This window comes from Crassostrea angulata, chromosome 4 (assembly GCF_025612915.1).
Source record: "Crassostrea angulata isolate pt1a10 chromosome 4, ASM2561291v2, whole genome shotgun sequence".
Lineage (NCBI taxonomy): Eukaryota > Metazoa > Mollusca > Bivalvia > Ostreida > Ostreidae > Magallana > Magallana angulata.
In genome coordinates, this window is record NC_069114.1 from 36679615 (window position 1) to 36694442 (window position 14828).

Below are 14828 nucleotides of genomic sequence, written 5' to 3' on the forward strand. Positions count from 1 at the left end.
AAAGCATTTTATTGCAGTGACGTGTACATGTATATACATATTGTACTTACTAAATAACTAACTATTGTGCTAACTCCAGTTAGTATATACGTCCCTGTTTATTGTTATAAAATATAAAAATCATCGGCCAAATACACATTGTGAAATTCATTGAAAACACGTATGACAAAAGTATTCATTAAAAAAAGAAGACTTTTCTTACATCCCCCCCTTCCAAAATAGCCTGCAATTTTCCCGCGCTAATTTACTTTTCCTTCGATGTGGATGATAAGTCCCGAGAACGACTTTCCGTCACTCAGGGCACCTGCTGTAAACAAATATGGCCGCCGATAGAAAGTGAATTTTGTCCGATAAGATCTAACTTCTAAAAAAGTTACCAGTAGCCATGAAATATGTAATTTATTCGTATTTATGAGTCGGAAAGTTAATATTTTTTAAAGATGTCAAGCGGAGATAAAGGTCAAGTCGGTACGGAGTCACCGCGTCCTCTGAGAAAACGACGAACTCGCATGGCGAACGACAAACGAATAGCGGATGATGAGTTTATGGCAGCCGCCATAGGAGATGTAGAATGGCTAAGACAGAGTCTAAGGGAACAAAAAGGAAAAATAAATTTCGATAAAAACGTAAGTATATCCTTACAGGGAGGTTAAAAAGGTACGATTCCTTGGATGTTTACTACACGAATTTCCTCTGTCTTTTACATATGTAGTCGTGATTTAATTGGTTGGTTACCGCGATTCCTATCCTTTTTTATCCTATCCGGTTCTTTTCTAATTTAGGACAATTGTAACTTTTGCGAAAATGTATGGTTAATTAACACACGATGTCATATAGACTAGTTGACAACAAAAATGCAAAACAAATACAGTATATTAACTTGAGAGAATCGACATTAGATAATCAACCAAATTATATATCATGCTAAAACTATCAATTGATGATAATGTATATTTCAAAACTTAAGTGTTTTCATCGCTTTTGAAACCAATAATACATTGAAATGCATGTAAGTATCTTAAAATTTCAAAATAATCTTTATATTGGTATTAAATATTGATCTTCTTTTAATAATGTAGGCATTTAATGGTTCATTGAGAAGTGTTATCTTATCATCTCTAAGCTTTTATAAATGCTAACCTTTGGTTATTTAAAAATTCTTTGTGTGTACCCTTTGTTTATCACTATTGCGACAAAACATTTCATGCAACATTTAAATGATTATTGTTTGCCACATGGAGGCCTGAACACTGAACAGCAAACAGTTAGCAACTAATAATCAAGTGTTTAATTATCTGCAAGTATCATTCATCATGATAGTAATCTAATATACTATGTTCTGTATATATATTATGAACTTCCACTCAGATGTGATTCAGAATTTTAAAAAAAAGTCTGTCAGCAAAGCATGAGTTTCGTTAAACCAAGGTATTGGGAGAGAAAGAAAGAGGGAAAGGGGAGAGTGAGAGAAAAAAGCAGATATGGGATACAGACACAGAGTAATGAGGGAAAGAGAAAGCTTAAGAGCAATAAGTTAGACCAGTTGTCAATAGTATAAGAAGACTGTCATTGATTTGACAACTCTGTTTTTGTAAAAGCCAAACACATTATTTAAAAAATAAAAAAAAATTGTAAAATCCAATACATACTAAAATATAACATGGTACAAATGAATTGCTGAACATGTTGTATATGGGCGCATTTGGAATGTTTTTACAGGGTTTGTCAGCGATTCACCTGGCAGCCATCCATGGCAGACTGGACTGCCTGAAGCTGCTGATAGAGAAGTATAAGGTGAATATTAATCTGTCCAGTACCACGGGGTGGAGAGCCATACACCTGTGTATCAGTAACCAGACGGGCAAGCGGGCCCTGCAGTGTCTGCAGTACCTCCTCAACAAGCACGCAGACCCATCCATGTAAGAATTAATCCTGTTCTATGAGGGCTAGCTGTTTGGAAATTATTGAGACACTCCTATTTAATTTCCTCTTCTTACTGACAGATTTTAGTTAAAATCAGTTCACACATTGATAAACCATAAGCTTTCTATTCATCTTTTTATTGATGTATTTATATATATTCTAATTTCAATCAACTTTCAATGTATTGATAAATTTATATAAAAGTATTATATTCAATCAATTTTTTCTAATTTCATATGATTATGGGGTTAATTTGTTAAAGCATGTATATCTTTGAACTTTAGACCTAACAATGACGGTATAACACCAGTCCATCAAGCGGCCTCAGAGGGACACGTGCAATGTCTCAAACTTTTGATCGAGATCGGGGCAAAAATAGACGGACAGGACATAAGAGGCCACACCCCTCTAGATTTGGCGAAACTGTGGGGACACAAGAAGTGTGCCAGGTAAGAAGAACCAGTAAAGATAAACTAAAATGCCATCTTAATGCAAGGCTGTTATGAATTAGATTTTGTTTGCCATTTTTAGATGCATGGTCACTTCTTTTTAAACTAGATTATTTTTTTTATCACAATTTTCTTTTCCCTCAAAAATACACCCCTACAGAGATGAGAGACTAGTTAATACTACTTGGTCAATACCTGTGATAATTAAGTTACATCAAATTCAGTAGCCCAATATTGTGCATGCATTTTATCTGTCATGTATGTTTACTCTTCTACTGTTTGAATTTTACCTCAAAATATAGCAGTACACATAAACAAATATTTATTAATCTACCCATATGTATTTCCATGTCACATTGTAGAATACTGGCTGCAGAACTGTGGCACCAAGACAAGAACAACGTGGCCAAGGAGTTGGGACAGTTACGTAAGCTGAAGATGCAGCAGGTGCTGAAGGAGATGGAAGAACAGGACGAGTTCAAGGCGGCCCAGGAGTACTACGGCGAGAAGGCATATCAGGAGTGGATACAGGTAATTATACAGAGCACCTGTCACAGGTGAAATTTAACACCTTCCATCCTCACTCATAATATTGTGTGTAAGGTTTGTGTCAGAACTTTTAAAAAGAATGTTGGCATGCTGTCAAACAATATTTTTGAAAAATTATATTAGTTATTTGGGAAAAACAGAGATCAGGATTATTGCCTTCAACAGTTTTTTTTATTAAATCTTAAACCATCTCTCCATTATATATTTCTAATGAATTCATTAAGCATGGATATCTATTACTCTACATACTATTTAGAAATATATACCAACAGATTAATGTATATTACGAATTTCACACTTGGCAGGACCTGTTCACAATTTTAATGGTATGGGTAATTTACAAGGTAACATTGGTATTATATTGGTTATGTATTAAGTTATATGTAACATAGGTATTATAGATATTGGTCATATGGTGCCCCTACCCTTTTATAGTCTAGATGCTTGCATTGGGAATGGTAAAACTACAAAATCCTTCTACAGCATCATTTAGAGCTTCATATGATAAACTTTCTTAAGAATAGCTCTGATTTTTTTCACAAATTGCAAATGATGTTGAAACGAACAATCGGTAGAATTTTATTTGTTTAGTATTGAACATATATACTTTTCTTTTAGATGCAGATATAGATATGATTTTAACTTGTAAAACATTCATTCTTTTCTTCTAACAATCATAAGTAGGGGCAAGTTACCCGCCTGCCTTTGCTTTCTTTGTTTCAATTAACCTGAAAATCATAAAATGTATATTTGAAAATAATTCTCTATTTTATGGTTTACAGAAAAAGGGTCTGAATGGGAAATCGCCAACTGAAGAAAATAAGGAAGATTTGTCAAAATCTGATCAGCCTAAGAAAGGAAAACCAGTTGATTCATTAATGAAGCCTAACAGCAAAGCCCCACCCCCCAGTGGTAAAAAAAGCATTCCAGATAGGAGCAATATTCACGTGGCTTTTCGAGATGACAGAACTCCCTCTCCACAAAGTGGAAGAAGGCCAGCTGATGGTTCGGAAGAACAAGGAAATGAGGATGGTGATAAAGAAAACCAGGTTACATCATCCAGGGAGAAATCATCTGCCCCTGTTTATGTTAACCCTGAACCCTGGAGGCTGGCACTTCATCCCCCAAAACCGGAGTATATAACCAATCTCACAGACGAATATCCAAGGGATGAGTTCACCATGATGCCAAGGACCAAATCTGCCCACAAGTATTTCGACGGAAAGTTTGCCAGTAGGGAAAACACTGACGGGGATTTGAGAAGTAAGAAGTTGAAAAAAGATATACGCCAGCCAAATTTACCAAAAGATGTCATCAAGCAAGGGCTGTCTAAGGATCCAACAGCGGAACAACGACCAGTCCTGTTTAAACCCATCCACATGTTTGATGTCACAATGAAGAAGAAATACGGGGATTCTGTGAAGGGAAAGAGCGAGGTCTCTTTGCATCTGTGTGACGACTTATCGTCGTTTGTATATCAGAACAGTCTACAGAGAGCCAGCACTATTGACGTTTTGTCCCCAAAGTCCGTCACCTCAAATTGGCTCAGTTCCAGATATCCCAGGGACAAAGTGATAAATACCATCAAAAATATGAAAAATCCCACCATGTTCCCCAATATACGAGGAGAAGAGTATGACATTAATTACGGAGACATCGCCACCTTTAATTGAATTCCGACTTAATTTTCATTTCCAGCTTGATGACCTGATGAACTTCTGATCTCTGCTGGCCTTGGTTATATCTGAATATGACTGTGTTGCTGCTGAATAAATGTTTTCTTTTCTTTTCCGTCCCTTCCATGTTTAAATAGAAAAAATTTATAGGGTTTATTTTTTATTCTTGTTACTGCAGTGTACATGTATTATACACATGTAGCCTTGTTTGTTGAAGAATATTCAGAAGTTACTGCTTATCATCATATGTATTTTTAAATGTTATTTGTTTGTTGTGGTGCCTTAAATCTTTGTACTGCTGATCTTAAGTGTATCATTGTCAAAGCCAACAGACACAGGCTTGAGCTGTGTCATGCATTATTGCTGGTGTGTACAAGTTACCACAAATATATTTTTTTGATTTATTTATATAAAATCTGAAGAAAAAATTGAAATGATTATACATGTACAATATTTTTTTTTATAAAATATGTCTTTTTTACAAAACTATTTTATGGAGAGTATTTTTTCTTTTTAGTCATAATTTTATTTATACAAGAAATCTGCATGTGATTTGAAGTACATGATCCTGCATTCATTTGTAGCAGTGTATACACAGACTTGTAAAATTAGGTACAAGTCTAAACAAGTAAATAAGCTTTATAAATACATGATGAATGTACATCTATTTTTTAATTTGTATGTATATATATATATGTTAACTGCTGAAATCTTTCTACATGTGTATGATGTTAATGTATAAATCAATGTCGTGAATATAAACGCTTCATTTTTCTCTTTCATAAGTGCAATTGTAATAAATCATAAACTGCTTTATTTGTTCAAATTCTTTACATTTACATTACATTAAGGTTGGCAATGTTGATACAGTATTACGTAAGTAGTACACATTCCATCTCATCCACAGGTGTTTTGATATACTACATGTAGTATTCATTACATTGGTTCCCGAATATCTCCAATCATTTACATGTAATTGTTGCTTGTCCAAACTTTTGATGCACATGCTTATTGAACTCGCGCCAGAATTAAATAGGGTTAAATATATCATTAAACTTGTATACATTGCAAAGGCTTAGACAATGAGCTATAACAACATGAATGAGGATTACTTGGAACTTGTGAATGTTCCATTGAGTGTGCCATCATCTCTGTCTATTTTGTAAGTCGTGGAGGAGTCGTAATGTTTCAGACAACAGTTGCACATACTTCGAAATTCCCGCTGAAATTTTGTGTTAAAGAACCCGTATATAACCGGATTCTGGCTGGTATTCGCTGAAGCTAGGATGATGGTGACCGTGAATTGGGTCGAGGTTATTTGTTTGAGGTACACTGCCAAAAAACTAACGATAAAAAACGGTAACCACATTAAAACGAATATGCACACAATAGCTACGAACATTTTGGTGAGTCGCTCTTGTTTTTCGGCGCGTTTATCCGCGCGAACACTCTTGGTACGGGTGGACGATGATCTCATGACTCTGAAAATTTTGACGTAGTTGTACGATATGATGATTAGCGGTAAAACGAAAAATAAACACACCATGCTACCTAGATAAACATTTACGTGAAAAGACTCGGGCCACGACAAACCACAAAATGTAAATGTAATGTTGCTGAACGCGAGAGAAGTCTCCGTCTGAGCGATGGCCACGGGTATTGGAAAAGCCAGAGAGAAGATCCAGATGACAAGGATAAGGAATACGGAAATATTTAGCGTGATTCTCTTGTCGGGGCGAGCACAGACATAGTTATGGCGCTCTATGCTGATCATCATCATAGTTAGTATGGAGCTGGTTCCACTCACGAACTGGACGTACGTCACAAGTTTACAGATTGCGTGACCAAACACCCAATGTTGAGTTATGCGAGTTATGAAAATGAATGGGATCCAAGCTGCGAACAGCAAATCGGCCACGGCGAGATTCACAATGAAGTAATTGGTTGGCCTTCTCATCTTCTTGTTTCTAAAGACCGCCATCACAACCTGCGGGAATAAGAACGTGTTCGATGTAGCTTTCTCGTGAGACCATATGATTTCGTAGTTAATAATATAATACAAATGTACGTGTACTAATAATATTACCATTGTGTTCCCTGCTATTGCCATGATGAGAATGATGATGAGGATTGTCACTTCTATTCCCGACTGACCTGAACAAAATAATAATAGAAAGTTGAAGGATTTGGCGGATCACATTGTTGCATGGTATACTAGTATTTGTTACTAGTATGTTTCCTTTGGTCCTGTCTAAAAGAATGTTGATCAAATTTGCGTCTTTTGCAACAGACATACCGTCAACAGATCTAAAATTTCCATTTCAAAGCATTTCGATATGAATCCCAACGTTATAAAATAGTTTTGATATACAAGTACTATAGTAATCTAAACGTCAGTGGTCAACATCCATTCTATTCGATAAAGGACAGTTTTGGGTGTTTGTGAAGTTAATAAATTGATTGTAACCACGTGTAACTTGCGTAACACCGCACTTTTTGTAAAATATAGTTATTCTTTATATTAATATCATAGCATTTTTGAAGTTCACATAGTCTTGTATGATAGTATAAAATATATTTTCAATGTGTTTTGCCAAAGCCCACCGGTTACCAAAACAGGGTAGTTTTTGTTGTGTCTTCTTTTTTTTAATAAATTTAATTGTTATCTTTGCTTGAAGGGGGGGGGGGTGTTCTTGGTGTATATTGTAAGACACAAAGAATGCATGTTGTGATAACCGAAGCTCCATTATATATATCTGACAAAATCGTGGTGTGCAATCTTTTCTCCTTTGTAGATCTAGTCTGCGAGTTGCTGAAACAAATCCTATTAGACTTAGTATATATAAACCCGATTCGTGGTTTTCGTAAGGTGAAAATGAACAGATAAGCAAAACTTGCTCACGAACATTAAACAAAACACCGAATGATGGAATATGGTATAGAAAATAAAGCCAGCAACCTCTCTCTCTCTCTCTCTCTCTCTCTCTCTCTCTCTCTCTCCCAGCCCCGGAGCATGAAAAATATCGAGTCTGTATAATCTATGTGCGGTTCTCCTTCGAGCTTTCTTTTCTCATATCAAGCAAAAACATCAAAGAATCCACTGTCCATATGATAAACATACAAAGTGCGTGTATACACTGTTAATCGTTATTTGTGTATTTAATTTGATTTTGTTCTGAGAACAATACAACATACTTATGAATCTGATTCATCTTGGACAATTTCAAAATGGTATATTAATTTTATATCCTCGCGGTGATTTAACACTCGATCGTTGTTTGCTAGTGCTATATGCTATAGATCAGGCATCATGTCAAATACCCGTTGATTGGTCAAGATTTTTATGGAACCTCATAAAACTTGAAGTTGTGAGTCGGCAGATGATATTGGGGTAATATGGTGCTAATTTTGACTCATTTGTAATATGCTAGCAGTCTGTCATTCGACAATAAACTGATTAAGATATTTGTACATGAAATTACATGTGGAATTACGATAGCTATACTAGTTTATAGGCTATCATAGAACCATGTGAAATACATTTTTCATAATTTAACAGTTGCAAGATATGTGCATTTAATATTTATCATATTATTTTATCTATGAAGATAAAGATATAAAATATATCATTAAAAATAATGAAAAACATAATAAATAACAAACATATCGACTTTGTATAACCACAAATAGTAAAACATTGATGACCTTAAGTACTGGTGATAATAAGGTTTATTTTGTTGATTTATTTATGCATAAGAAAGGTAAATATTGCTCAAGATTAAATAACTTTAAAGAATTCCTATATATATATTTACAATTTGCAATGAACAAAATGATTTCAATGTTTATAAAACTGTAACTTAAAAAACCAGAATATGGAATTTTAAAAATCCTTTAAAAAACTAATAAAAACTACTCACCCGGCCATGTTTGATTGAACTCCGAAAAGAATGTAAAGACAGATTCATTGGTGTTTGGGTCCATTATCGAATAACCCATGATTGCACTGTTTTTCACTTGCGTCAATTTTCACAAAATTCTCTTTTTCCCCTTTTAGCTGAAGAAATCATCTACATATACTAGTATTATAGATTTAACAAGGTTTAGCTCTCCATGTTATTTCTACGACTGTTCCTCTCGTCATGGCGAGGGAATCGGAACTACGCGCTTTACGAGTGGATACTAATCACATTTCGTCAAATAATCTATATTGATTTTAGACCGCGAACTGTCGTATAAATATTGTCCGAAGGCTTTGTCATTTGAGCTAATAAAAATAGAAATATATTGGCATATGACTTCACTAAGTATTTAGATATAATAATATAATTGTATATTGAGTTCAAACGTGCATAGGCACTGAGAATGTTTACTTTTACATGTGTATGTCTGGGTTTTTTTTAGTGTTTGCAAAGATAATCCTTCTTTTTTCTTGTCAGAAAATAATATTTTGTAGGACAAGTGAAGTATTTTTCATGAAAAAAGAACGAATATCAACACTTGAAAAATATAGGTGTTTCCCCTCAAAATCAAATTCCAAAACAATAATCAATACTTTTTTTAGGGCATAAAAATTGTACGTCATATCATTTACAGTGTGTCAGTATGTTGGTCACCTCAGGGGTTTGGGAAATTGTAATTAAAGTAAGGTAAAATTTAAACGAAAAAATCAAAACAAACCCCAGTAAAATGTATTGAGATTTGATACCGTACTGTACTAATTCATTCATTTATTGATGTAATACCTGTTTAAAAGTATGAACATTTTGACGAGTAATTGAAATATTGCTGCATGTAAAAGCTGTCCATCGCCTGTCCAGGTTTTGCCTTAATTGGCCAGATTGGTTCGGTCAATAGTTAGTCAATTGTTTTCAATAAAGCTCACACAATATGTATTTCACGGGTACTACTATAAACATATTCTGTGACACAGTTTTGAGTTTCCAATACCAATATTTGAGTTAGTTCATTTATTTGCAATTACCATTTGATTACCTGTACGATATAAACTGGCACAAGAGATCGGCAAATAGCTGACCCCGAGATTCCATGGACAAAAATCGGTATATTAGTATTGCAGGCTGAATAATCTCTACGATTCACACAAATGCGAATTAGAATATCTATTAAATGCATGATAACTCTGAAAATAGTTGACAGTTTGTTTAATTATGTTACTCTCTCTCTCTCTCTCTCTCTCTCTCTCTCTCTCTCTCTCTCTCTCTCTCTCTCTCTCTCTCTCTCTCTCTCAAATGCGAATCCATGTAAATCCCTAAACAAATTCTTTATCAACTAACAGCAAACAATTACCAAATACAGAGTGACTTGAAAATATTCTAGATGTTAACATTAAACTTAGTTTTTCACAGGTTATTTCCGAAATAATTGAATGTGAAATTATGAATGATTTAAATATAAAACACATATTGTTTTCCTAGATTTACTAGATACAGTAAAACTTGTTTAGTACGTACACGAATATAGCGAATTCTCAAATATTACGGAGTATTGTGGATTCTCCGGCAAAATTCTTAACAAATATTTGCAAACTTTTACGGTTATAACGAATTCAGTTACGACGAATTAATAGAGATATGGAAAAATTCCTGTAGAGGTGAAAAATAGCATAATTAAAATCTTTTACAACGAAGTTTGTTATAATTTAAAAAATTGAAACAATTGTTTGAATGCTTTTGTTTTCACATTAATCCCTCAGTTAACGACCTAATTGTTTTAGGTTTCTAAAGAATGGATTTTGATTTATGCCACAATAAGCACAAATGGCAGTCATATGAAAGAAAACATGTACTAGTATACTGCAAATTCGATATGATAATTATTACGAATTCTTTATACGAATTACGGATATAGCTAAGTAATTCCACTGGTCCCTGGGACTTCGATATAACTGAGTTTCACTGTATCATATTACAAATACCGTGTTGTTATACGTATTTAAGCTTATTTTTTGAAAGTGAAAGGAGAGAAAGTAGTCCCTCCACTTGATACCTTTCCTCTTTCTATGATTTGACATTGGCATTATAGACTATGTTTACTATATCGTGGCGCCACTGTACATAATAAAATGCTGATTTTTTAAATTTAATTTTCATTTACTTTAAAACAACAACTTTGAGTTCTTAGTGTGGTAGACTACACCAACACCATTAGTAAAGCATTAGTTAAGCATGCAAACTGTTCACATTATAAGCATGCATCAATGTTATCACATTGTTTAAAAAAGTATCGTACGGATCGTGCAAGAAGCATACCGCACCGTCCATAGTTTACACTAGATCGTACCATATACATGTAGTACTGGTAACAGTGTATGTAACTCGATATAACGATTGTAATATTTTACTTTTTATCTCTTTGTAAAAATAGTTCATAGGATCCATACAGGGAAAATACAGATGTAACGCTTTAGCTGCAGGTCTGTAGCTCCCGGTCTGAACAAATTCGGATGGAGGACCTGGGAGTCCATCCGAATTTTTCAGACCGGGAGCTTCAGACCTAACCTAAAATCGAAGATTGATTAATTAAGTGGCATAGTAAAATTATTCCATCATTTCATCCATCATCAAACTGTCCATCAGGTAAACACTCTGTTCTCACAGCGACAGGTGCGAGTCTTTGATGCCAGTCGGCTCCGCTCTTGCCCCAGGCTCTCACCCCAGGTTCCGGATTTGCTCTCTTGGAAAGTAAACAACTTATAGCAGCCCCATTTCCAACACATCAATTCTGACCGTTGTAATGTTACACATGTCGACTAATTATGATGTCTTCAAGAGTCTCGAAACTTTTCGTAACGAAGATAAATTGTACTATATAATCCTAATATAGAATCAAGTGGCGTAAGATCCAATACAGTAATGTATTCAGTGATTGCTAGTTAATCTGAGTAATACTCCATCATTTTGGACAGAAATGTCTTTATTAAATAACTATGTCTTTATAAGAAAAAATAAAAATATCAGAATCTTATTACACAGGCACATGAGGTTGTATAAGTATAAATTTCTCATCATGAAATAATATACCTCCTACCTAATACCGGTAATACAATGAATGTATAATTAGGTCGGCATGTTTTTTTATTATGAGAAAAAAAACCCCATATGACTCTAGTTCCCTTTGTCTGACTGTTATAATGTATGATTTTAAATCTTATAAAAATTGTTGAAAATTGTTGAAAAGCATTTTGTTCTCTCCAATGTTGCATTTATCAAATAAAAGAGTAGACTTTTACACAAAATACTGAGCAGACAAGCACATGTTGGATCTGGAGATAAGTGCACTGTAAGTGTGCAACACCCAGTATTTACTATTATCTAGGTCGAGAATGACCCTTTACCTTAAATTCGACCTTATGGCCTTGAAATCAATTAATGGGCTTTGTCTACCTTCAGTGCATTGGTAAAGCACACAGCTATCAGGTTATTTGAGGTTTAATACATAGAATATTTCCACCAATTACGGCATAGTCATTTAATTACTAGTAAAGTAATCTATAGCTTGTAAATTTGGCCTTTGATCATTTGGATCCGCCATCGAAAATACTGGAGTTCCAGGACATTCACCCAATGAGCATGGAATCTGGTACACTCCCATGTGGTCTGTGTTAGAGACACAGGGAAGTGGCATACAGCATTCATAGACAGCATAAACTTTAAAATAACAGAATTCTGTTTTTAACCAAATATATTGCAATCATTTATGTACAACAAATATGTGCCACTATACTATGTGTTATATCAAGGTGTTTATCATATAAGTAAATGATGTAATGCAAATAGATAAATCTTTCTCCAATAGATGTCAATAAGGTTACAACTCTAATTTAAAACAATAAAATCTTATGTTTTCTGTGATGTTTCATGCAGTTATGAATGTAGATGAGCATTGCAAAAAATACATCACCCGCGAAATTTTGATTTTTCATTACTAAGTAATATAACTGTCTATGGCTTAAAATCATATCTAATTCAATTTAATGTTGAATCTAATGGACTCTAGTAATTTGTTGAGTATCCATGTAGCCTCCTTGGTGGGTTAAAAGTACTAAAACATACTATGTGGTTTCTACATTACACCAAATTTTACCATGACCCTTTAACAAAATGAAATTTCTAAACTAAAATAAAACTTTTCGCCAAGCAAGGAACATATTCAAGCCGTGAGGAAGGGGAGGGGGGCTATAGATTCAATCCCTATTTAGCAATTTCGGAACAAGACAAAGCAGAAAGCAGATTAGTTTTGGTAAGATTCGTTATTTAATTATGAATATGTAAATTAATCAGTTGATTAAACTAATACAGAGTTCGTGTGCAGGACCGGACCCAGAAATTTTCAGAGGGGGGGGGGGGTAACATTGTTTTCCGGGGGGAGGGATTAATTTCGAGTTCCGAGGCCTAATTTTGGTATTTTAACTATCTGAATTTCATAAGATTGAAATGGGGGCGCCGTCCCTCTTTCGATCCGCGCATAGAGAATGAAAAGCTCTAAATCTTGCATATGAACACACTTTCAGAATACAGTATGAAATCAAACAATACGAAAGATAACTCTTGTCTTCTACAGATATTAGATTCAAACACATGAGTTATCCTTTCCAAATATAATAATTTTAATTTCATTAACATTTCCTCTTCCCAATTATCAGCTTTTTCTTGACCTTCATTTGTTTGTTAATTCTGGACAATATTGTGTTTTACGGTGCTACCGTTGTGGCGAGCGAAGCTAGAACTACACATACCTTGCATCATTGTGAACGAGAGAGAGAGTATTTCTCTTTCTTTTATTTGCATAAAATTACACTGGCTTATGCAGGCACGTAGCATCGGGGGGGGGGGGGGGGGTGTGGGGGGCAGGGGGGCCTGCCCCCCCCCTTTTTCTCGCAGCAACAAATTTTTAAAAATTTACATATAAAAAAAAATCATGGAGTTGCCCCCCCCCCCCACTTTTTTGGGAGTATGAAAAAAATTGATATGAAAATAAGGAAATGAGAAGGGAAATTGAAGTTATATACTACGCCCCCCCCCCGTAAACTTTAAATTTTTTTTTTCTTTTTTTTTTAGCTTGTCAAGATTTTTTGGATGAGTCTGCCCCCCCCCCCCCCCACTTTCAAAAACGATGCTACGTGCCTGTTATGACAACTGAAGATTTACAAGTACTTGTACAACTCAGTGAAATGATTCTTAAAGGTGGAATATAATGGTTATAGTTATATATACAGATATAATATGCAATGTATTTACTTTAAGGGGGGGGGGTGTTATGTTATGTATAAGCATATAAGCAATTTCAATTTCAATTTCATTTTCAATTTCTTTATTAACCAATTAAGGGCCCTCAAGGGGCAACATGAAGACTGTTGACATACAACATCCAATGAACATAAAACATTCAATAAACATATACAAGAGGGAAAGAGCTGGATGATTTAAAGAACTATGACAGACATGAACAATTAAATAGTATATATGTATATAAGTATGTATAATTATGTATGTTTCCATTCATTCAATATAGTGTCTTCTATATATTTATGTTAAACACCAATATGTCAAGATACAAATGCACATACAAATTTGAAATAGTTTATCATATGATTGAAAAATAAAAAACCAATATTTGAATAGGAAATACAAATTAAGGCAATGCCTTTTGTATAAGCATACTCAGGCTGGCTTGAACACTTTGAGTACAAGTAGACCAGTCTAATTGACAGTGCAGGCACCGTCCCTTGGTACTCTCTGTTTTCAGGCCACTTTGTTTCTGTATAGCTGTTGTATTCACTGATGTGTAAATCCCATACATATATTTCATTGTACTAATGAATCATTTTGCATATTGTTGCCTGTAATATGAACCTGGACATTGTGAGCTGTTATTTCATTCATTATTTGTTTTAATCATGATATTATTATTATTTTTTTTTTTTTATGTATATGCCCCCTGAGGGCCCTTGATTGGTGAATAAATAAATATATATATACCGTATATGCTCTAAAGAAGATATGCTCCGGAGAAGGATGTAGTAGATACCCCTCACCTCGGATTAAAGCGTTTTGGCGTAGTACTTTTTCCCGTTTGTCATTTTTTTTGAGGGGGGGGGGGGGGGGGGGGGCAGTGACCTCCCCCACATGCTACGTACATGGGAAAAACAGTAACAAGTTAATGGTTAAAGCATTTTAATCACAGAATTTCAATCCATATCCAAGCAAAA

The 14828-nt window shown here is 34.5% G+C and overlaps 2 protein-coding genes across 3 annotated transcripts; one reads left to right on the top strand and one right to left on the bottom strand.

Moving 5' to 3' along the window:
* Positions 1-303: 303 nt before the first annotated feature.
* Positions 304-5410, top strand: LOC128181307 (ankyrin repeat domain-containing protein 53-like). The gene is made up of 5 exons (XM_052849663.1): positions 304-626; positions 1720-1919; positions 2208-2372; positions 2735-2903; positions 3704-5410. The coding sequence occupies exons 1-5, from the start codon at positions 441-443 to the stop codon at positions 4592-4594; spliced, it is 1611 nt and encodes a 536-aa protein (XP_052705623.1). The 5' UTR covers positions 304-440; the 3' UTR covers positions 4595-5410.
* On the bottom strand, positions 5026-8770 carry LOC128181308 (somatostatin receptor type 4-like). Of its 2 annotated transcripts, none has more exons than XM_052849665.1 (3): positions 8518-8770; positions 6684-6751; positions 5026-6584 (listed from the first exon to the last, which is right to left on the bottom strand). In XM_052849665.1, the coding sequence occupies exons 1-3, from the start codon at positions 8594-8596 to the stop codon at positions 5706-5708; spliced, it is 1026 nt and encodes a 341-aa protein (XP_052705625.1). In that variant the 5' UTR covers positions 8597-8770; the 3' UTR covers positions 5026-5705. The 2 variants fall into 2 exon arrangements, with proteins under 2 accessions (XP_052705625.1, XP_052705626.1); XM_052849666.1 differs by having other exon boundaries at positions 6684-6848; positions 8518-8619.
* Between the last annotated feature and the right edge of the window lie 6058 nt (positions 8771-14828).